The 24,572-nt window shown below is 41.0% G+C and overlaps 1 protein-coding gene across 4 annotated transcripts; it reads right to left on the minus strand.

Annotated features, from left to right (window-relative positions):
* Positions 1–291: 291 nt before the first annotated feature.
* On the minus strand, positions 292–24,494 carry ccdc73 (coiled-coil domain containing 73). Of its 4 annotated transcripts, none has more exons than XM_030731757.1 (22): positions 24,417–24,494; positions 24,076–24,176; positions 20,500–20,589; positions 20,107–20,247; positions 16,906–16,977; positions 16,712–16,783; positions 16,603–16,638; positions 16,312–16,386; positions 14,633–14,671; positions 13,208–13,343; positions 12,200–12,279; positions 11,675–11,797; positions 11,506–11,565; positions 11,199–11,303; positions 8,983–9,093; positions 8,666–8,806; positions 7,179–7,392; positions 5,550–7,042; positions 5,124–5,220; positions 4,827–4,966; positions 1,154–1,227; positions 292–866 (listed from the first exon to the last, which is right to left on the minus strand). In XM_030731757.1, exons 3-22 carry the CDS (start codon positions 20,542–20,544, stop codon positions 686–688), a joined length of 3,435 nt encoding a protein of 1,144 aa, XP_030587617.1. In that variant the 5' UTR covers positions 20,545–20,589; positions 24,076–24,176; positions 24,417–24,494; the 3' UTR covers positions 292–685. The 4 variants fall into 4 exon arrangements, with proteins under 4 accessions (XP_030587617.1, XP_030587618.1, XP_030587616.1 ...); XM_030731758.1 differs by having other exon boundaries at positions 16,603–16,632; positions 24,042–24,176; XM_030731756.1 differs by having other exon boundaries at positions 24,042–24,176.
* Between the last annotated feature and the right edge of the window lie 78 nt (positions 24,495–24,572).

Raw genomic sequence — 24,572 nt, forward strand, 5'->3', positions numbered from 1 at the left:
TGGCTGTTTGCTATGAAATGCATGACTTACTGTGAATAATGCTTCAAGTAAAAGAAATGCAACAGCTACTGTTGTTTTAATAAATTTGTGCTCGAATGTCCTGTTTGGTTCTACGTGCCAAGTTGTGTCAGTGAGGCTGCAGAAGCTTGTAGTGTCTTAGTTAAAATTGTATTCCTGGGCTATCTGAAGTCTTTTATTTAGAATATTTGGAAGACAACTGATAACCTTGTAATTTAATTAAATGGCAAGAAAAAGAAAATGTAAGGAAAATTGCTTTTTTTATATCTGTGATAATACAACCATTTTAAAACTACTTTAAACATATACAACTCTATGTTTAAAAAAAAAATCTTAACAATATAGCAGGACATATGTTGTATATTTGGGATTAGTAAAGGCTATCTTATTTTCTTCTGATCTCTTACCTTAAAAGATACAAACACATGAACTGTGCAGTTTTCCACTCAAAACACAGAAATGTTAAGATGACATTAAAGCAACAATAAAACCTTAAACATCAAACAGTAACCTGAGAAGAAACTATGCAGCTGAAATTAATCAGTAACACACCTATATATTCAAAAATGATCATGTTTCAGAACATTTAAACCTGCACGAACAGTAACTGTCAAAAATGTGCCATGCAATTTCACCTGAGACAGAAAATAAGGACGACGAGCAGTTTCTAAAGATTCGGTTCAGTTCGTTGTCTTTTGGGCAGACGGAGCTTCTCTGCGTTGAGGAATTGTTCAATTTTGGAGATCTGTTCCCTGAATGCTGCCTGTTGGTCATCCCTCTCTTGGGAGCAGGAGAGTTCCCAGTCTGACTCTGAACTAGGACCAGCTAAGGTAGGAGCTCTGCTACACCTGATTGAGGGAAAACACTAGCATTAACTTGTCTGTAGTCAGCAATCGTATTATTACTCTTGATGAGAAAGCTGAGATACACGTGTCACATGAAGCTCCCCCTGCTGAAGTAATGAACTTAAACTAAAATGTTCCAACTTCTAAAATATAATTTTTAACCAATTTCCAATGAGCTTTGGAGCAGGCTTCTACTTAAACCTAAAAATGAAAAAATGCAATGATTTCTATGGGGTGGATCATTTACTCTGGTAAAATGATGGCTCTTTTTGTAGAGCACATGTACTCACTCTGCGGTGGTCTGCTGTGACAGTTTGCTGCCCATGTTGGAGGAGGCGGAGGCTGGCAGATGAGGTGTGCCATCCTACATAAAAAATGATAACAAAAAGTAGATATAATCAAATATCCGCTGTGAGAAAGCAGTGACTGTGGTTTATTTTTCCTGTACAGTCACAGCAAAACAGTTTTGGCATTGACAGGAATTTTGTGTTTCATAAAGTAATAAAGTGGCTTGAAGATCATCAAATTAACATTGTGGATTCATGACCAAGTAACTCCCCATATCTTAATCCAATGAAGAATCTATGGTCAAACTTAAAAGGCAAATGGACAAGCAGAAGCCCACAAACTGTGATCAACTTGTAGCACTGATAAGGCAGATATGCCGTTAAACTGTATTTAGCTTAGTAATTGATGCCTAGCATTCCACAGAGAAATACAGAAGCTACAACAAAGTATCAAAATTGTAAATATTCTTTGCACAAATTGGACTTTATTTGCCAATAAAAGTCTTTGAAACATATTAAATGCTTATGATTGTTTCTAATTATTCAATTTAATTCAATTCAATTTCATTTATATAGTGCCAATCACAACAAAGTCGCCTCAACCCTCATTACATTGTACGGTAAAGACCCTACAATAATTACAGAGAAAACCCAACACTCAAAACGACCCCCTATGAGCAGCACTTGGTGACAGTGGGAAGGAAAAACTCCCTTTTAACAGGAAGAAACCTCCAGCAGAACCAGGCTCAGGGAGGGGGGGGGGGGGGGGGGGGGTCATCTGCTGTGAGGGGGCTGAGGGGAGAGACAAGACATGCTGTGGAAGAGGGAGAAATCTGCTCTCTCTTTCTAGTCCCTGTCAGTACTCTAGCTGCAGCATTTTGGATCAGCTGAAGGCGTTTTTTAGGGAGCTTTTAGGACAGCCTGATAATAATGAATTACAATAGTCCAGCCTAGAAGTAATAAATGCATAAATACATGAATTAGCTTTTCAGCATTATGAGACAGAATGTTTCTAACTTTAGAAATATTGTGGAAATTCAAAAATTCAGGCCTACATATTTGTGTAATATGTACATTGAAGGACATATCCTGGTCAAAAATGACTCCAAGAGTTCAGGTAATGCCATCTAGAGTAAATAGCTGGTTTGACACCATGTTTCTAAGATTTCTAAGTATAAGAACTTCAGTTTGATCTGAATTTAGAAGCAGGAAATTAGAGGTCATCCAGGCCTTAATGTCTTTAAGACATTCCTGCAGTTTAACTAATTGATGTGTGTCATCTGGCTTCATTGATAGATAAAGCTGAGTATCATCTGCATAACAATGAAAATGTATGCAATGCTTTCTAATAATACTGCCTAAGGGAAGCATGTATAATGTAAATAGAATTGGTCCTAGCACAGAACCCTGTGGAACTCCATAATTAACCTTAGTGTGTGAAGAAGACTCCCCATTTACATGAACAAATTGGAGTCTATTAGATAAATATGATTCAAACCACTGCAGTGCAGTACCTTTAATACCTATAGTATGCTCTAATCTCTGTAATAAAATGTTATGGTCAACAGTATCAAAGCTGCACTGAGGTCCAACAGGACAAGAACAGAGATGAGTCCACTGTCAGAGGCTCTAAGAAGATCATTGGTAACCTTCACTAATGCTGTTTCTGTACTGTGATGAATTCTGAAACCTGACTGAAACTCTTCAAATAAACCGTTCCTCTGCAGATGATCAGTTAGCTGTTTTACAACTACTCTTTCAAGAGTCTTTGAGAGAAAAGGAAGGTTGGAGATTGGCCTATAATTAGCTAAGACAGCTGGGTCAGTGATGGCTTTTTAAGTAGAGGTTTAATTACAGCCACCTTGAAGGCCTGTGGTACATAATAAAGACAGATTGATCATATTTAAGATAGAAGCATCAATAAATGGAAAGACTTCTTTGAACAGTCTAGTAGGAATGGGATCTAATAAACATGTTGCTGGTTTGGAGGAAGTAACTATTGAAGTTAACTCTGAAAGATCAACTGGAGCAAAAGAGTCTAAATAATAACAATTGTGAATTATACCACGGAGTCAGGCACTTCTGATTTGAGGCTTTCCTTTTCAGAGGAGCCACAGTATCCAAAGTCGTACGCAGTGAGGATGTAAAACTATTGACGAGATAATCGACCTCACTGGGAGCAGAGTTTAGGTAGCTGCTCTGCACTGTGTTGGCACTGAAGAGCATAATAATGAAGGAATTAGATCCTTAAACTTAGTTACAGCACTTTCAGAAAGACTTCTACTGTAATAAAACTTATTCCCCACTGCTGTGTAATCCATTAAAGTAAATGTAAACATTATGTCACAGAAACATGTAAAAAAATTATCAAAAAAAAAAAAAAACCTGAGGCAGCAAATTGTATAAAACAGAAAATTTGTGCCACTGCCAAAGTTATTGGCCATAGCTGTCCAAATAAGGCATTTCAATGCTTAATTCTTTCTCAAGCCTCAGTGAAAACGCAAAAACACTGATGACCAAATTCAGGGCAGACAATAAGCTGTGCCAACTGATATGAATCTGTATCAGCCCAGAGAGAGTAGCCAGGCCCAGACAGAACTCTTCAGTCTGGCCTTCTCTACAATTTGTTAAACTATCAGACCAGTTTTTTTTTTTTTTTCTCCTCGTACTCAAGACATGCTGCAGCCCATCTCTCTCAACTGCCAGCACCTGGACTTTATAAAACACTGAGTGACCGTGTGGTGATGGTGACAAAAGAGAGTGGGAGTGTGTGAGAGTGAAAAAGAAAGAAAAAAGAAACAGCAAGGGGGCGGAGACAGTGAGTGAGGGACAAATGATGAAGTGAGAGAGGAAGGGGGGGGGGAGAGAGAGAGAGAGAGAGTGAGGAGACTAGAGACTGAGTAAGTGAGAGAGGAGAGGTACCCGGGCATCATTAGGTACTTTTTCTTCCACAGGTCATTTGTTCTCTGTCTGTCTGGCTGTCTATGAGCCCAACATACATCAGCCACATCCCTTCAGTCAACACCTGACCTAACATTACTCAAAGAGAAGGAGAGTTTGAAACCTCTGAAATCTTTGTCAGATATTCTGCATACGCTGTTAAACAAGCTCTCTTACATTCTAAAACTTTTGGACCACAAAAATGTTTAAATGCATTTTAATATCTAGTTGTTCTGAGGACATGTCAGGCTGTTGTAACAGGCATATTCATTCAGGCTCCGGCTCATATTTCCCGTGGGCTCCACTCAGACACATTCTATAAAATGATGAAGCTCTGAATCTGTGGAAAAGGAATGACCTTTTATAAACCTTTTATAATGGTCATTCTCTGAGGAGGAGGGGGGGGGCATACATTTCTATGTGAACACGACACTGCGGCCATTTCCTGCTGTTCAACATCAAGCTTGTACTACAGAACGGCATTGAGGCTTTACTGTGATGAAATGTATTTGTGCAAAAGCTTCAGCAGCTGAAATTAAATTTTCCAAAGTGCTGCAGATTGAGCTCACGCAGTGAGGAATCATTAATAAAGTTCTCAAATATAAAAGGTATGTCAATCATGAGCTGTGTTTTACTGGTTGACCTGCAACACTATTTTAAAACAACTTCTGTGACGTACACATATGAATATGAGGTTTCACGGTTATAAATGAACCGCTTTCTAATAACAACTGACCGTATCTGCTGCAGTTCTCTCTCTGCAGGTCTCCTCCGCTGCTTCCCAGAGTCGCTCCTGCTTTCTCCGCTGGGAAGGTGGAGGCCCAGAGACACTGGAGGCATTCAGCAGGTCCGACGCCCTCATAATCACCGAGGGGACTGAGAGGAATGAGGTGAGATGGCAAGAAGAGCAAGAATAAATGATGATGATTAGTGATTGTAAGAAACACAGACGGACAATGAATTCACTGTGTAAGATGTTCCTAGTCATGTAACAGAGCAGTTTGTGCTCCACAGACGACTGATTAAACATCACCATTGTCGAGTTTGCGTTTGAGGAACATGGGTATTGCTGTGCTGGGAGGACGTCCAGGGAATCCACCAGTTGTATTTGGCTCAGACAGAGAAGATCCCTGGAAATGTATACATTAATGTAGCTAGTTATTCCTCTTCCAGTGTGATGTAGAATATGAGCAATCGGATAATTGGAAGGGTTTTGGAACTGATTTTTACACAGCTTGAAAATACTGATAAAAACTGCAAATAGAGCTGACATTCTGGTTGATAATGTTCACCTTTCTTTAAAAACTACTGTTATCCAAAACAGTGTTACTTTTTTATTCACCTTTGGCCTTTGGTTTCTTTTGTATACTTAACTATGAAATTACAAAGACAAAAAAAAACTCACAATTTTCCTTCAAGTCTGTTAAATGGCAACACTTCAGCCTGTGTATTGTAATACCTGGATTAGCTGGTGCACTCTGCTGACACCTGACTTCGTCCTGGAGCTTGGTATTCTTCTCTCTGCAGTGCCCCACTCAAATAATGGCCTGAAAGTCTGTTTTCTGGGCAGAGACGACTCAGCAGAGTCTTCCAGCAGCTTCTCTCCTGACACGAGCTGCTCGCAGCCCTGATTTGGACGAAGCGGCAGCTTCAGATCTGTTTCACTTTCAGTTTGCTTTGCATCTGCTGCATCCTCGATATGGTCGATTTTCCTGTGTTCGGTTTCCACCTCAGACTCCAGGTTTATGGCATCCATGGTAATATTTTTTAAGTGAGATATTCCCATAGGCGTCCTTCCGCTCTCACATGCAGTCGTATCTACATATGATTGACCTTCTCCTCCCTTACATGCACTAGAATCACCCTCCCCTTCAACAGTTACCACAGACCTCAGCTGTCCATCCTTCTGCTCTGAGCAGCCCTGACTCTGGAGCAACTGCTCAGGTTCTGCCAATTTTTCACTCACGTGCGTATCACACTTTTCATCTGTTTGCGTCATGTCTGAAGTAACATCAGAGGGATTACATATTTCTGCTTGTGTTCGACTTGCTCCCAGCTCTTCAGCACTGACAAAACCATCCGAGTGACCAGCCGATGGTTCATTGTTTGTCGGTGAGGTATTCGACTGATTCAGGTGTTCAGGGAACCCGGCAGAAAACCCACCTGCTCTCGTGGTGGGCGGCTTTTCACGTGTGGTTTCTGGGAAATGACAACCTGACTGGTGGTTTAGTGACTCTGTGTCTCCGCAGGAACTTTGGGCTTCATTGCGACACGGCTTCGATACCTCTTGTTGCCCACAGCTAGCACTTGGGTATTCTCTTCCAGTCTCACACTGGTTGTTCAAATGTTTGCACTCAGCATCCTTTTCACTGACTTTCTGATAGAGACTTTGTGTGAAGCCTGATGATTCACAGATATCCAGAGGCGGCTCAGTGTTCATGAAGTCAATGACCTGCAGTGTGTGGCTCTTTTCAGCGGTCATATCAGTAATCTCAGTAATCGTCTGGACTCGTATCTGTGTTTGTGGTGTGTGCGCCGCTGTCTTTTCTCTCTCCTTCGCTCCAGCCGCTCTATCTTTTGTTTCTGTTTCAGCATCCTTTGCTGACCCCTCACTGTCCTCTCCCCTGTTTCTTCTAGCTGTTGTTTGCACCATGGCTGTTGCCCTCTTTTCTCCAGCACTTCCTCCCTCCTTCACATCTTCTCCTTGAACGCCTTCCCTTTGCTGCCCTATATTTGCCTCCTCTTCCTCTCTGTGGCTATTTCCTTGTTTCTCCTCCTGTTCGCTTTCATTCGTTCCTGTGTTGTCTTCTTTATCTTTCATGTTTCTCAGTAAATTTACAGATTCACTTAGAGAGCTGTACTCAGGACTTGAGGTAAGTGGGCAACTGGGCATATCTGGTGGGCTTAAAGGTTGATTAACTGTTTGTGACTGTTGTTTTGGGACTTTTTGACCTGAAAGAGAACACAGTGTAGAAATTGCACCGCTTCAAAAGCAAATGATGTATAAGAAAATGTGTCAAAGTGTGTCAGGATAGGGCATGTAATAAAATATATTTATCTACTGTATGTTTATATTTAGCTGGCCGACCTTCAGTTGCTTCAGTGGCAGTTAGCTTAGTCACAGCTGCTGTGTCCTCCGGATGGTCCGGGTTTTTGGCCTGAGAGGAGATCGAGTGCTGCAGACTGCAAAGCCCGGGCAGCTCAGATCTGGAGACGGGTTCACTAAGAGGTTCCTCGCCTCTGATTTCATCCACGTGAGTGGGCTGGGTGGAAACACTGAGGCTCTGCCTGCTGTCTCTTACCTGTGCAGAGAACACACAGCCACATATTAAGGTTTTCACTCAGCCACTTAAGTGAGTGAATGATGTGTTAAAACACACCTAAAACAGAACGCGTAACAATGTTGTCAGTTTGGGTGACAAAGTAAAAACATTTCTTTTTTTAAAAATCACTTACTATGTGTCACTGAGCTCAGCTACACCTGCTTTTATTAACATTACTGCTGTAGCTCTAAAAATGTTCGCTTTGGTCTGTCTAATAAATGAGTGGACCTCTTTGCAACATTTAATCTTCTGCTATGTTATTACTATCTGCTACACATTACACTTTCTGCCAAAAGTGCTTAAAACACTAACTGTTAATTTTTAATTTCAATTAATTTTTCATTTTTCATATGATCATCCTACACCCTAACAGTACAGATATTTCAGAAAAAGTAAAATTCCCCTTTCAGGCCCTTTAACTTGCCAAATCAAAAGTCTGTGTGATGACTGACCGTCCTGAGTTTTTGTGTGAAAACAGAGTTGTAATAAAGACACGTCTGTATTGTTGTGTTTTTGTCCCTCTCCTTCTTCTTTTGGCTGCTCCCGTTAGAGGTTGCCACAGAAGACCATCTGCCTCCATCTCAGCCTATCCCTACCATCCTCTAACCAACCCTCTGCATATCCTCTTTCTACATCCATGAATCTTCTCTAACTTTGTCTCCAAACCCCTCAGTCTGAGCTGTCTCTCTGATATACTCATTTCCTGTCCATCCTGGTCACTCCCACTTAAAACCTTTACTTCTTCAACTCTGCCACCTCCAGTTCAACCTCCTGATTTTTTTTTGTCAGTGCCACCATCTTCAAACCATACATCATAGCAACTCTAATTACCATCTTGAAAACCTTCCCTTTCACCTTTGCTGCTATCCTTCTTCACAAACCGCCCTTTACGCTCTTCTCCACCCACTCCACCCTCCCTGCACTCTCTTCTTCACCTCTCTTGTGCACCGTCCGTTGCGTTGGACAGCTAACTCCGAGTATTTAAACTCATCCACTTTCACTGCCTCTACTGCCTGCATGTTCACCTTTCCACCTGTCTCCCTTTCATTGACAGACATGCATTCTGTCTCACTTGTGCTGTCTTTCATTCCTCTTCTCTCCAGAGCATCCCTCCACCTCTGCAGGCTCTCTTCCACCTGCTCCCTACTCTCACTACAGATCACAACGTCATCTGCAAACATCACAGTCCACAAAGTCCCCAACTTGAACCCATCCCTTACTCCTACCACACACACACACAATTCCTGCATACCTCCATTTCCTGTATGTGCTGTGCATGTGATTTGGCCTGTAAGGACAGCTTGGTATGTTTCTGATGAAGGTCATCATAAGCCTCTTTCAGTGCTCGAAGGTCTTCCTGCTCATTCTTGATGCGATCCAGAAACCTCGTCCTCTGTTTAACCACGCAGACAAATGAAAGATGTGATTTTAGACTAGCTTGTATGAATTCACTGCATTTCCCCCTTTCTTATATTAATTCTTCTAAGGGAGAGTCCAACCTGACTGATACTGTATGTATATGTACTACTATCGTCACACTGCCTTCTCTCACAGCAGTTTTTCTTCTACCTCTTTGTCCCAGCTGGTCTTGGAAGCACCGTAGCTCTCCATCACTTGGGCCACCTTGTCTTCCACTGCCTTGCTTTTCTCTCGCATCACCTCATGTTCCTGTTTAAGGGCCTGCAGTAAAATTAATCGCCCATAGGGTTTTAGTGCAATACTAAATTTTTATGTGTTTATTTAATGTGAACAGAGGGCTCTAAACAGGGCAGGCAGCGAGAGGACTTCTTGCTAATACAAATCAGTTGGCTTGTGTCATTTTGATAATGATTTTAATAAATTAATGAATGGGTGAATTAAAATGAGAGGGGGGGTACAGAGAGAAGAAAAGAGAACAATAAACTGTAAAGCTATAAATGCAGAATAAACACACTATCATTCAGTTGTGGAGGCGACTATATTCACATATGTACATGCTGTGATATACAACCTCACATTCATCAAATTTATGAGAAGGAACAACAGTCGTCATTTATTTCAGTCTTTGTATAAATTTACTCTATAATCATTTAAATAGACCCTGAAAAATTTCTGATCTGTGTGGGACCGATGGGTGGTTTTTAAACTGATACAGACTATAGTATATGTACTATAAACAGTATATAACATGGATACACCAGTTAAAACTAAATCAGGAGATTAAGATGTAATATTTTTCATATTATTCATATGCTATTCATATCATATTATTAGGTTGTTTTTGAACTTGCTATTCAGTTGGTCTCCAGACACACTGCAGACAGATTACATGGACCTGGGTCAAGATTTCACGTATAAAGTTCATACATATATAATGGTTGCCTTGAAATTTTAGCTTTTATTGAAGAATGGTCTGTCCACCCACTTTCAGGCCATTTTTTTTTTTTGTACATTGAAATCTGAGGCAATGTTTGAACATGAACATCTCAAAAACTCTTGAAGGTAAAAGACTGAAATTTTCACTGGTGTTTCTTAACATCAAAATCCATCAGGATTGGGAATTTGGGACAGATACATAAAAGAATGTCTGTGTGACGGCTGGTTAAGTTATCAAAATAAAGTCCAGCACTTATGCAAAGCTGGACTGAGCAAATATCACAAGCTGTACCCCAAAAACAAAAATACTGGTAGATAGTCGAACCAGAATAGGACAAAATTCTGGAATTTCCAGACGATACTCCAATTCAGTGATTCCTAAAGTCAAGAGTGCTGTGGCCCCCTTGAAAAACAGACAACTGGGCCACAAAATTCAATACAAGAGCAGTAAATTCACAAACTAACCAATTACAGTTAACTATAACTGTAATTTCCCCATTGTGGGACTAATAAAGGTATTCATTCATTCATTCTCTCACCAGTTTTCATTCACTTTTTATATAAATAAATATAAATATGTAACTGTACATACTTGTGAGTAATTTCAAACTGAATTTCTGTTATTTCTGCAGCCCCCCTGCAGTATCTTTGCAGCTCAGCTGGGGGACCGCGACCCACGTGTTGGAAACCACTGCTCTAATTATAACTTAGAAAATAATTATGTTACATATGTGCATATTTTTCATTTTCAAGACCTGAGTCACTCCATCTCAAATCATCAAAATTCTCCCAACCTACCATTTCGAGACCTACTGATAATTCAGACACACAAATGCAGAGAACTGTGTAACATAAGACACGTTTTATGATCAGCTGGGCAGAATTTTGTGTGGAAGCACCTGTGTGAACTCTGCAAGTGTCAACAAAGGGAGAAAGGTGTAACAGTACAGAGATAAAAGTGTGACAGAGCCTCTTTGTTATTCCCTCACAGACACAAATAGTGTGAAACACCATCAAACATCATAATCCAGAGGGTTAAAGGTGTCAGAGCTCCACAGCATCATTAAACGGGGGACTCAGGCCCTATTAGAGCTGAAGTGGACCAGAAACAGTCCCCTTTCAAATGTAATCATAATATGAATGCAAAAAACCTCATAAACCTCAAAAAGCTCATTTTGGAACACTTTTTCAATGACAGTAAGGGGACTAAGGTTTGTGTGTGTGTGTGTGTGTGTGTGTGTGTGTGTGTGTGTGTGTGTGTGTGTGTGTGTGTATATATATATATATATATATATATATATATATATATAAAAAATACATGGATGTAGCCTCCTTGTTTGGAAAGTGATGCCAATTCAAAAAAAGAAGGCTCCCACGGGAAATATGCGTACAATGTACACAGCAAATAGTACAGGAAGAAATACTCTGACCTTGTACTCGTGTCTTTGAGTCTGCAGCTCCAGTTCTACTCTCCTTACTGTCTGTGTCTGACTCAACAGCAGCTGCTGGGTGTGCTGCAGAGACCGTATCACCTCCTAAACAACACGCACACCCACAGAGACACAAATAAAGCCACACAAACTGACCAGACCTGGTCTGAGCTTATTTGCACTCAGAAATCATTAAAAAAAAGTGGAAACACTTCAAAGGAAACATCATAAATTCATAGGAAAATATCACAGAAGAAACTCAACATGAACACCTGAGTAGGTTTAGTCCTGTTTTCTAGGTTCTTACCTGCTTTTCTGCTCGTTCAGTTTCATTTTCCTCCCTCAGGTTTTTGTTCATTTCAGTTTCCTAACCATACAAAAACCATTGAATAGGGTCAGAATAGGGTTTGAGTTTGATGACATAGAGCTCAGTACTCAAATTAAAAAAAGATTTCTGGTAACGGATCGTCATTCACCAGCTTTAGCTTCTGCTGCAGCTGCTGTATATGCTGCTCCCCGCCTGTAGGACTGCGAGGCTTGTCATGTCTGACCAAAGTCATCTTGGCCTTGGTGAGCTTGTTACTGACTTCATCCAACTCCTGAGAGGACACCAAGCACAGGATTAGTCAAGCTGATTCCTCCTAAATTCCTCAGGCTGATTATTCAGTGTAGACAACATGCTTTTGGTGTCCCTGGACAAAAACAGTCCATCCAATATATCATAACTTTAATGGTCTAAGATGGAAGTAGAAAACATCGCCTGTGACTGGAGACTTTTGGAGTAATACAATGTTTAGAAGCGGGAGGGGAGAGCTGCAGGACGGCAGCTGTGTGGCTGTTAGTTTGGGGTTTTCTAGATTTCTGAAAACTGAACAAAAAAGCCTAAAACAACACCGGATTTCACTGCCTGATATTTAGCTGATAATGACAAATGATACAAAGTTTTTGTGACCCACATTTTCAAAATGTGATGACACTGTGCCTCTAATCTGGCCCCATACCTTCTTTAGTGACACAATGGTCGCTTCCTGTTTTTCATTAGCAGAAGTCAGTTTCTTGTTTATCCTCATGGCCTCATCAACTGTAAAATTTAGACAGGACACCATGAAACATACACAGCCTACAGGTTAGTCAGTCAGAAGTGATCACATGTAAATTACAAACTAAATTAAGAGCTACGGTTTTCCCCTTGTACTAAAACAACCCAAACTTTGACCAAAAGGTGCCTCTTGGCCTTAAGAAGGTATTAAAAACAGAGGCTGATGCTGTGCAAAAGGTCAGTTTAAGAACACACGGCTCACTAAACATGACTACATCTGGGCTTCATTGACAAAAACTCTACCTTTAGCTGACAGCAAAAAGAGTTAAGTATGTTAGATAAGTGGACAGCAAGGTTAAAAAGTTAAAGAGCAGGAAAATAATGTGATGGATCAATCCTGCCTGGTGTCAGTGGGACAGGCTGCTGGTGTCAGTGGTGTGGGAATATTTTCTTGGCTCACGTAAAGCCCCTGGATAGCAACCCAGCACTGAACTAAAGCTTGCTGCTGACCTGGGAGATGTCTTCATAGTTTACTCTTATCAAAGTGCTCCTAGAGGAGCATTTAAAGAAACATGACAGTGACCTTTGCGCATTCCCCAGATCTTGACCCCCAAAATTAAGATGAGGATAAAGTGAAATGAATGACGTGAAGGGAGATTTTCTCTGGAATTGATGTGCTGCTGAAACTTCTGCATGAGCAGAGATATGGTACTATATTAAGTCATGATGTACCAGGATCCCTGTGAACTGTTTCCAGCACCTTATTATATTCATAACTTAAAGACCTCAGGCTGTACTGGGAGCAAACCCGAGTCTCTTCTGCTATAATAATCTAATTGAAGCATGTTACCTGAGTAACATTCAGTGATGATCCACTGAAGCAGTATACATGTGATCTGATTTGTGCAGGATAATGAGAAAACCTAAAGCGATTAACAAATATATATCTGTCTATACAGTCATTTATTACCATCCTGCTCCAGTTTCTCATGGGCCTGCTTGACCATGGCACACTGCCTGGACAAGGCGCTGAATCTTTTCTCCACCTCTCCCAGTTGGCTCAGGTGGCTGTCCTTTGTCCGGCTCTGCAAGGCTAGTTTCTGTTCCTGTGGAAGGGCCCCAGTTAAAACAGACAAGAAGGAATGTGTCGAGGAGGACCCGGCACCCTAACGGGCATAGATCCTGGGACTGCAAAGTGACACTGCACGGTCTCTGGTCACCAAATCGCTGCTAGTCCCGTCCTGTTTGTACGCTCTACTTTGTGACTGACGAGTCTCTAACCTATGAGCACGAAGCCCCCTCGATTTCTCACTTATTGCATCAGGTTTCAAATTATAGATGGTGACAGCAAAAGTCTTCAGACTGACACTTTAAAACCACCAGCCCCCCCGCCTATAATGTAAACTTGTGCTTCAGAAATGCTTGTATGCAGATTTGTTTTATTTTTGTTGGGAGTCAGAACTCCAGTTCTCCCTTCATCCATTTTTAACCACTTATCCAGCCTGGAGGACTGGAGCCTATCTCAGCTGACAAACAGCAAGAGGTAGGTGCACACTTAACAGGTCACCAGTCCATCACAGGGCAATTCAGGGACAGACAGGTGCACACTTTCCATCCCACATCCAGTTAACCTAACACACAGGTCTGTGGACTGTGAGAGGAAACCAGAGGTTCTGGATGAAACAAGGAGAACACGTAAACTCTTCAGAGAAAGGCCTCGGCCAACCAGGAGGTTCCAATCCAGGACCTCGAGGCTACAGTGACAGCTGACAAGTCAACTCCATGCTGCCCCTTTATTCCCAGCTCAAATCTAGTTAATCTACAGCTCAGCCAAAAAAATACATAAATAAAAACAAAGACACGGAGTGCTACAGCGGAAACAGCAGTTGAGTGAAGTGGGGCTCATGGTTTTACAGAGCTGGTGCCTGCCTCTTTCAGCGTGATGAAAGAATCGAGTGGGCTCGTGCCTGAGAGCGCTTTATCGCTCTCCAAACTGCCATCGCGGTTCGATTGTGTGTATCAAGCTGAGCAGATTCTTTCCTTCGCTCGTTTTCTCACTCACTCCCTTCTCTTTCATTCACACTCCCTGCAGTCAATCTCTCCGACTCTCCTTTTCACCAGATCTCTACAACTCCCTCTCACGCCGCTGAGCCACTGTCATGCGAAGAAGGTTAAACTGAGCGAGGCCCAGTTATAAAATATTTTAATAGAGATATTTTCTCTGCTGTGCTGGCAGTTCAAAGTGTCACACACTCCCTATCCGTTACTCCTGATGAGCTCCCCCCTCTAAACCCATCCCTCCTTAGCACCATTCCCTCATCCTCCTCTTTTTAATTTTACTCCCTCCCACCAACCTTCTGTCAACAGTTTGTATAAATGGAAAATGCTTCCTTACCAGCTCACTTGATTTCTTCTCCAAGTTGTACTTCAGCAACTGTGTGACAGCAGTAAAAGAAAATCAGCGAGCCTTTCTTGGCCGACAATCCGCGAGCAGGTTCCAGAAAATAAAAGTGAGTGATGCTGCGGCACATGAGATGGCACATTTTTAATTCCCAGAGCAGCAACTGAGAGACACTTGAAGCAAGGCTGCTTGGTGGGCTTCTTATTCCAAAGATGTCCTTAATACGCTCAGGTAAAAAATATATATATATTTGGAAATAATCTGAATCTACAATCCTTGAACAAATGCATAAATTCAACCAAATGAAGATCATGTAACGTAACAGAAAGCTCCATGTCAACATACAACATTGTTTCCATATTGTAACTCTCTCTATAACTCTATAATTATTATTATTTTCTTCTGTATCTGTATCCAAATGTTTCATATAGCTGATGTAATGTGCTCCCCGATGCTAAGTGGAAACTAAGGATTATCTTTATTGTTGTATTAAGATGTAATTAATTCAATAATTAAAATGTATTAAATGTTTTGTTTTGCCACACCAACCTAAAGACATTTACAGAAATGAAAAGCAGAAAATCTGTCATAAAGATTTTCATAGATTACTCCATGAATGCTTTCCTGAAGGGCTCTGTCATTAATTCTAAGTCCCTCCATGTTCATAGATTTTTGGCCTCATTTATTACATAATGAACACCTCACTAACAAAAATCACTCAATCAATTCTCATTTTGCCAAATTGTTCTTTTTCTTCCTTAAATTGTATAATTACAACCAATAAATCAAACAAAGCAACACAAAAGTACTTCAGACCTGGTATACGCAGCCACTGATATACCACATTCTTTTGCTTAATGCATCCAGAGGTCAGAGTGAGATTTTAAGGTTTAAAAACTCTGACAAATGATTCCTTAGGCCAGGAGAAAAGATGGTAATTTTAACATTTTTAACAGATAATCTAATTTTAAAACAAGTTTTAAGCCCCAAAGCCCTAAATGTAAAGTTTGGGGGCAATAACACCCCATCTGTCATTTGCATTAATTTAAAGAGATTTAAGCACTTAGCAACATTACTAATGAATATTAAATAACCAAAAACATTTTAATTAAAACAATTAAAATAACTGGTGTATGATTTTTAAAATATATTTTACATTATTTAAACTGTACAACACTAGCGCTGTGCAGATAGTCGAGGTACATGGCGATTAAATCACTTCAGTGCCACCTGTCACTTGTGTGATAATGTGTTAAATTAAAGAATCCACCAGACCGTGTCACAAGATTGAGCACCAATGGGCTTCATTTTATCCAAACACTGCAGTCAGCGTCTCCCAGATAGAATATCAAAAACGGTCTCCATTGTCTCTGTAACACGGCTGGGTTGTTAAAGTGCATTAGACCGTGAGTACGGCCGTATATCACCTCTGTGGTGTCACGTCTGAAGACGAGCGCTCCAGCCAGAGTGAGTGAGGCTCCTGCACCAACACCCTCGACTCTGATCGGCCGTGTCTTTATTTACTTCCCTCTTCGAGCAGATTAACAGTTAAATTACCTTATCTTCTAACTTTAACTAAAGAATGAGAGAAATAAAACAGTGAAGGTAATGGGATAAAAGCTGCTGCTGCGATAAAGACAGAGAAGAAAGAGACGTGATGAGCATCTCGGTACCTGCATCGACTTCAGCTCTTCCTTTAAGTTGTTAATCTCTTTGTCTTTTAACTCAGCAATGACCTGATATTTCCCCTGAAATAATAAATTCATTTTGAGCGTCAAAAAAGCAATAAAAATCCAAAACACAGCACAAAAGAATTCACTGAGGGGGCCAAAACTGTGCAACCGAGATGAGTAGATTTACTACCCCACTACAGACGTTTATTGAATAAAACACTCTGTGATGGCGGGGGGAAGTGGGGGGGGGGGGGGGGGGGGGGGGGGTATTGGGAAATCAGAGTTCTGTACCTTTTCCTCCTCTGTGTTTCTTAATTTGGCCTGAAACTTGAGAAAAGACGATAAATTATTTGGAAAGTTTTTAATACACTGTTAAAAATCCTGAAAAATAAAACCATACCTGCTTCTTCAGATTTGTGAGTGACTCGGTGTGTTGGTTTGTCACCGATTCAATTCGATGCTGTAGGGATTCCTGCCAGTCAAAGAACGGAAGAAAGCCTCTGAGGAATCTCATCTGTTATTTGTTACTATTTATTATTATTTGTTAAATAAAGATACATGTCTAAAAGAGTTGATGTGAAGGCCCAGCTGTACCTTCTCCCACTCCAGCTCCTGCTTCTCCAGCACCGTTTTACTGATCTGATCCTCGAAGCGTGTTTCTGCATCCTAAACCAAGAAGGGCATAATTTATATGTTGACAATGTTTCACAATGCTGGAGACACCTGATAAACTAAATACCAAGACAAAACAATTCATGGGACGGCTGTGACTTAGAAGGTGGGCTGCAGTCTTAAAATCTGTTGTTATTTTCACTCTGTGGGCCAATGGAGTTGAGCCAAAACTGCAAAGTGCTTAAAGTTTCCCTGGTTCAGTCCTGCGTATCTTTTGTAGAAGCACCCAGTCACAGAGGAACATTAGAAGGGAGGTGATATTTGTGGAAAACCATCCCTATCCTCCCTCTTCCCCTGGAGAAGGCAGGTAAAAGTCAAGTGCTCACTATATCCAAGGGACTTTTTTATGTGCATGTGGGAGCTGGTTAACTCAGTGAGCTTATTTTATAAGTTCCTATTAAAGTATGCTACCAGCGTGGCACTCCTTTTTTTTTTTTATTTAAAAAAAAAAAAAAAAGGAGTGCACAGGAGATAAAGCTGTTATTTTTCCACCGTGGATTAATTGCTGTGTGTACGTGTGAGTGTCTTTAAAAATGCACAGCAAAGCCTTTTTAAGCTCAATAATCCATGTAAATTAAAATAGGTAACTGTGTATCAACTGGAGGCTGAGGGCACTAAAACCTTTTCCTTCATACTAAATACCTCAAACTATATGATTCTAGTTTTTTTTTGTGAAAATGAATCCCACCTATGCAACATGGCTTTTCATCTTTTTACCATTTTTACTGCTGTTCTGAATGGTCAACTTTTATTGGGCATTAAAACAAAAAAGAAAATATCTGTGAGCATAAAAGTGTGACGGTCTATTTGGCTGTTTAGTCAGAAAAAGTTTGACACTGTTTATTCTCAAGTTGCTAAAAGCTTTCCAGATCACACTAAATGCCCCCCCCCCCCCCCCCCACACACACACACACACGTTTCATCTTTTTCTTACAGTGCTTCCCCATTTATGGCACATCTTCACCCTCTAAAGCAGCTGGTTACATTGTTTTTAAAAAAGAAAAAGTAACCGCTGGAGTTTGACCTGCTCAGGAATGTCCGGCTCCATCACGACATCCTCTTGCCTCTTAACCTTCCCACCCCGTGAACGACACGACTACAAAGTGCTACTCTGATAACGGCAGCGCCTGAGGAGGAACAGACTGATATACCGTCTAATGTCTGTGTCCCAGTTAACATGACTATAACAATAAAAGCTCAACGACCAACATCCCATTTTTGCTCCCCTAACCTTTAAGCACACTCAGACTGCTCTCAGGTTTAAAGTACTTGCTGTAGGGTAGAAAGCTTTATTTCTTTTTGTTAGTTCTTTACAAACAAATTTACTTTGTGCTTATTGGTTAAGGGGCTATTTGGCTTATATGACCCCCATCCTGATATAATGTGCATCACATCCAGCAGGATTAAATCCACATAGCCAAAGGGGCAGCTGACTTCTTCTATGGATGCTGTGTTACCAATGTCACCAATATTTCTATAAAATTATGCTGCTCTTCATTAAAAAAAAAAGCCATTAGTGTCTCAGTTCTACTCAGTAAATGGTGACATAATGCAGAGGAATAGAGGAAGTGAGCAATATTGGAGACGATGCTCAAAGCGAGACATCTCAAAGTTCAAGCAGTTCTCTGTCTCAGCCGTTTCCAATCCTAAATAAGCACCGTGTAACTCGCTGCTAACGATGACACGTGTCAGTTAAATAAACCGTAATCAGTGTTCTGCTGCTTGTGCTGACAGGCAATGGTATGTAATGTCATGTATCATACTAGTACCAACCGGCATTTCCACTCAGACACACTGCTCAAAAAAATTAAAGGAACACTTTGAAAACACATCAGACAGACACATCAGATTTCAGGGAATAAAAAAATGATGCTGGATATCTATACTGGGTAATGATTTAGGAATGAAAGGCTGCCACATTGTTTGAAGAAAATGAAAATTATCAACCCACAGAGGCTGAATTCAAAGACACCCTGAAAATTCAAGTGGAAAATCCATCCTGCGGGTTAGTCCATTTTGCTGAAATTTCACTGCAGCAACTCAAAATGGTCCTCAGTAGTTTGTGTGACCCCCATGTGCTTGTATGCATCTATGACAGCGTCAGAGCTCCTAGTGAGACAACGGATGGTGTCCTGGGGGATCTCCTCCTAGATCTGGACCAGGGTACCACTGAGCTCCTGGACAGTCTGAGGTGCAACCTGGCGACATCAGATAGACCAAAACATAATGTCCCAGAGGTGATCTATTGGATTTAGTTGAGGCGAGGGGCAGTCAATTGTATCAATTCCTTCATCCTCCAGGAACTGCCTGCATACTCTCACAACATGAGGCACCAGGAGGAACCCAGGACCCACTGCACCAGTGTAGGGTCTGACAGCGGGTCCAAGGATCTCATCCTGATACCCGATGGCAGTCAGGGTGTCATTGCCTAGCCTGTAGAGGCCTGTGTGTCCCTCCATGGATATGCCTCCCAGACCATCACTGACCCACCACCAAACCGGTCATGCTGAACAACGCTGCAGGCTGCATAATGTTCTCCACGGCTTCTCCAGACCCTTTCACGTCTGTCACATGTTCTCAGGGTGAACCTGCTCTCATCTGTGAAAAGCACAGAGTACCAGTGGTGGACCTGCCAATTCTGGTATTCTATGGCAAACGCCAATCAAGCTCCACGGTGCCGAGCAGTGAGAACAGCACCCATAAAAGGACGTCGGGCCCTCAGGCCACCCTCATCAAGTCTGTTTCTGATTGTTTGCTCAGAGACATTCACACCATGGAGAAAGGGATCGAGGCATGGCACTCAGGGGCGAGACTCAGCATCGCATCCTAAAGATTTTTGCATAAACTGTGTTCTGAGTCTTTCTACATGCTGTTAGAAGCAACTGATAAAGTGAGGGATAGTCTTATTTTGTAATTATTTTCACTGGTCTATTGTAATTCTTTTATTTTGTAAATTAGTTACATCTTTTACCATCATAAACAAATAGAATGACGCAGAGTCATGAAGCAGGAGGTGCTTTTGATTGTGAAATTAAAATAAAATAAATAAACTACAATGAGACAGCACTGCAACGCCTTCACGATACCACCAGTTGTTAGCCACAGTTACAACTGCTACTTTACCCTCCGAATGTGCAGCTCCTCTACGGCCTCGAGCAGATGGGTTTTGAATTCCAGCAGCCGCAGTGAGACGTTCCCTCCGCTCTCTGTTTGACTGTGAGCGCAGGAAAGGCTCAGCTCCTGTTCCAACACAGGTTCTCCAAGCTGCAAGAGAAGAACGAAAGCCTCTGAATCAACAGCTCAAATTCTCAGCATATGATGTGGTTCAGCTTGGAGTATAATGTATGTAACTCAAGAAATTCTCCAGGTGCCTTCTGTAATTTTTTTATTTACAAACATTAAGACAATAACATCATTCATTTCTCAGAACAAAACTAAGATGAAAAAACTATTTAGCAATCATTCTTATATAAATATATTTTAATCTAATCTTTAAACAAAAAATTAGTAACTTACAGTGGTGTGGGTGGGACGTGTCTCAGAGTGTGCACTAACATCCATTGAGTTGTTTCAGGGCAGCCAAAGGTCCCAGCGGGCCTCTTCTGCCTGTTAATCGGGCGGGCGGGACATTGTGTTGAAAAGGTTAATAGAATAGGCTGTTTAATAAGCAGTAACATTTCTGCCTTTCCACTTATAGGCTTATAATTACTTCCTCATCTGCAATTTTTACCCCTAAATGATTTTAGTAGAAATAATAGGCAAGAACATTAAGGCCTCATAATGCTTCCCAATCACTGCAGTCTAACCTAATGGCTTTGAAATGACTCTTAGGGCTTTTTGCTTTCTTTGTTCTGCACCGCTTTGAGAGGATGGCACCTTGATAAGCCGTCTAGGTTCAAATGAACCAGCCCATTGACACTAATAGGGGTCAGAGCAATAACACTGAATGGACAAATTGCACTGTCAATGCTTTTTAAATTATCTAGGTTATTTAATTTGACCTGTGGATAGTCCTCTGCAACTGTCCCCTCAACATACCAAGAAACTGAGTGACACACACACACACACACACACATACAAACACACACCTACTGAAAAATATAACTATTTAAGTGGGAGGTCTCCACTAGCCAATGATCTCTTAATAGAACAGACCTTTTTTCTCCCATTTAACCTGCGCCAGTATAAATCATGTTGGAAAATTAAATGATCCCTGCTAGAATTGGCTACTATCATAAACTGACACTGTGACCCCCGGCTGGCTGAGCAGGGAGGGGATTTGTGCAAGCGTGTGTTAGTGTGTCGCAGTCATGGCGTGTTATGTGCACAGGCTGAAAGTGTATGTGTGAATGTGGCAGAGGGGGAGTAAACTGCAGTGTCTTTATTTGCTTTTGCTGGGTTTCAGTTGAGCAGGCATTAACCACCATCTCCAAGTCATGAAAGGACAAATTAAAAGAAGTGCCAGAGCCATTTCTATCACGTAGCATGAAGTCTGTATTACCTTTGGATGAGTTATGTCAGTCACTGTGTTGTAATACAACCATAAAAGAAAGTTAAAGAAGCTCTGAATCTGTAATACATGCAATCCAAGTGCTGCTACTACAAACTGCTGCAACACAACAATTTGCCTTCTTCTTCTTTCCGTTGCCTTCAGTGTAAGAAATGCACAGGTGAAATAAACTGACAGTCAGGAGGGAGTATCGTGTTTTTAAAATTTGTGGCAACTTGTCTGGAAAATGAACTGCAAACTGCAATACCCCTGCTTTCAGTACTGCCTGAGTTATTCAGCTTTTATGTAATATATACATGACTTTCTTCTTTGAATGAAATTGGCAAAATAATATAAGAAATTTATATTTAAATGCTATAAAACTTAGCCAGTTACCCCCAGTTAACCATACCTTAGTGTAGACACACAGTCGTGGTAAAAAGAGTGTAAATAAAGGTTTTACGTATCAGGACATGATGAAAAATGATCTGATCCTTACCAGGTCTTGAAATTATGTAAATACAACCTCAGATAAACAGCAACACCTGACACATCACACCTTATTATTCATTTAACAAAAACTAAACCAAAATGAAGAAGCGGTGTGTGAAAAATTAAGTACACCCCATGATTGAGGAGCTCGTAGAGCCACCTTTAGCAGCAATAACTTGAAGTCACGGTTTCCTGTGCGATGTTATCAGTCTCTCACATCATTGTGGAGGAATTTTGGCCCCCTCTCCTTTAAAATGTTGCTTCAACTCACTGAGATTTGTGTGCATTCATTCATGCACAGCTTTCTGAAGGTCCCGCCACAGCATTTCAATCAGAGTGAGGTCTAAACTTTAACTGGGCCACTGCAGCATCTTTATTCTTTTTTCTTTTTCAGCAATTCTGTTGCAGATTTGCTGCTGTGACTGGGATGATTGTCCTGTTGCATGACCCAGTTTCATCCAAGCTTTAGCTGTCAGACAGATGGGCTCATATTTGACTCTAGAACGAAATACAGAGGAGTTCATGGTTGACTCAGTGACTCCAAGGTGCCCAGATGCTGTGGCTGCAAACCAAGCCCAATCACCACCTCTCCACCAGCTGGTATGGGATGTTGGATTGTTTGTGCTGATATGCTGTGTTCTCCAAATGTGCATTATGTCCAAACATCTCCACTTTGGTTTCGTCTGTCCAAAGGACATTGTTCCAGAGGTCTCGGGATTTGTTCAGTGTTGCAAACCTAAGCCATGCTGCCATGTTCTTTTTCAAGAGAAACTGCACTCTCCTGGCAACACTTCCAAACAACCCATATTTGTTCAGTCTTTTTCTAACTGCACTGTCATGAACTTTAACATTTTACATGCTAACTCGGGCCTGTAGAGTCTGAGCTGGAGCTCTCGGACTTTCTGCTATTTCTCTGAGCGTTGCATGGTCACTGTTATCACTGTTTTACTGTACAATCATGGATTTCAAAATATTCAGAAATGGCCTCATGACCTTTCTCAGACTGATGGGAAACATCAGCTGTCTCTGAAGATCGCCGCTGATGTCTTTCCTCCTGGACACTGTGTTCACACACACCTAAATGCTCCAGATGAGCAACCTGCCAAAAACTCGAACTTTTCAGAGGTGATCACACTCGCTGATGAAAAATCAATCATGTGCATTTGATTAGCAGGACCTGGCTGATATTTACCCTCTTAACCCATGGAAGCAGTAAGTGTGTACTTAAGTTTTCACACAGTGCTTCTGCATTTTGGCTTAATTTTAGTTAAATCAATAATGACACAAAGCAATACGTCATGTTTTAAAGTTCATCTGAGGTTGTACCTAATTACCTCATTTTAAGACCCAGGTGCTTGTACTATGAATATAATTCGGATATAAGCAGTCACACAAATTTGGTTATCAACTCACTAAATTAACCCATGGTTTCTCAAACTAGTTACGAACGCGTTGAATGAAATGAAAAAGACGGCGCTGGCAGCATCTGACCGTTCACAAACTGGCAGCAGAGCAGCTGATTATACAAAGGAAGATGAAACTAGGTTAGGTTAAACACATAATTCAGACTGCTAGCACCACAACTGCTGCACACTAGGTAGTGGTATGAGTGTGTGTGTGTGTGTGTGTTTGTGAGAGAGGAAAAGCACAGCAGTAGTTTAGTATTAAAAGCACCGTGTGAATGCATGAGCACTTTAAGCTTTCTGGTCAGTAAGACTGGGAGAGTTACTAGACTGATGAAGTTTAGCCTGTTTGTTTGAAGCCAGGAAAGATTAAGTTAACAGACTTATCAATATCACAGCTCTTTCATTAAGACACCGATGGATTATAAAATCGAGTACTTATAACTGTTTAAAAGACAGCTTTAGTTTTTATTCTTCAGCTGCAGCCTTGGTCCTGATATGAGGGTGTATTTTCTTTTTACCGTGAGCCAAAATGAATGCTAAAGCTAATGTCAGCTAGTTTTAGCTAACACGATTAGCCAGTTGGCTAAGATTTAAACCAAAAACATATATTTTCATATTAATACAGAAATACATATTTGAATGCCAATTTAAGAGCGCAATAAAACACTCACTGCCTTTAGTTGGCTGATGCACCTGCGCGGTTACCTTTGGTAAGATGGCGCACTCACAGGAAGCGGAAGTCAGGGACAGATGTCGACAGATGTTGACAGAAGAGAAGATGCTGGAAATTTAAAAATGTTCAAAACCTGAAAAGATGTAATTTACATTTTTAACATTTAAATATCCCACTAGTTTTCTGTCAAGTATATAATACACAGAGTCCAGAGACAAATGTTAATGCTTTGCTTACACCACCTGCAGACACTAAAAGGAAAACAAACAAATGCATAACACAGATCTATTTAATTCAATCTGAACAAAGTGCCACTCTATCATGCTAGAACTTTGATATAAAATTAATATTTTTGTTAGACATAAAAGGTAACCACGGCTAACGGCTCCATAGAGGATCAGAAGAAATGTTCACATCTATTTCCCATTCATTAGTTCAACAGCAAATCAGCAGAAACGGTTTAAAGCGGCGCCAGAGCGCTGTGTGACTAGTGCCCTCTAGCGGTTTCACTTTACATTCGCGCACAAAC

The sequence above is a fragment of the Archocentrus centrarchus genome, chromosome 6 (genome assembly GCF_007364275.1).
Source record: "Archocentrus centrarchus isolate MPI-CPG fArcCen1 chromosome 6, fArcCen1, whole genome shotgun sequence".
NCBI classification, from domain to species: domain Eukaryota; kingdom Metazoa; phylum Chordata; class Actinopteri; order Cichliformes; family Cichlidae; genus Archocentrus; species Archocentrus centrarchus.

Excerpts from the sequence above, each read along its gene's own strand:
- ccdc73 (XM_030731757.1), bottom strand. The coding sequence starts at position 20,544 with ATGGATGTTAGTGCACACTCTGAGACACGTCCCACCCACACCACT. Across the intron at positions 7,043-7,178 it reads TGCCACTGAAGCAACTGAAG|GTCAAAAAGTCCCAAAACAA; the intron begins GTCGGCCAGCTA and ends GTTCTCTTTCAG. Across the intron at positions 1,228-4,826 it reads AGAGAACTGCAGCAGATACG|GATGGCACACCTCATCTGCC; the intron begins GTCAGTTGTTAT and ends TTTTTTATGTAG.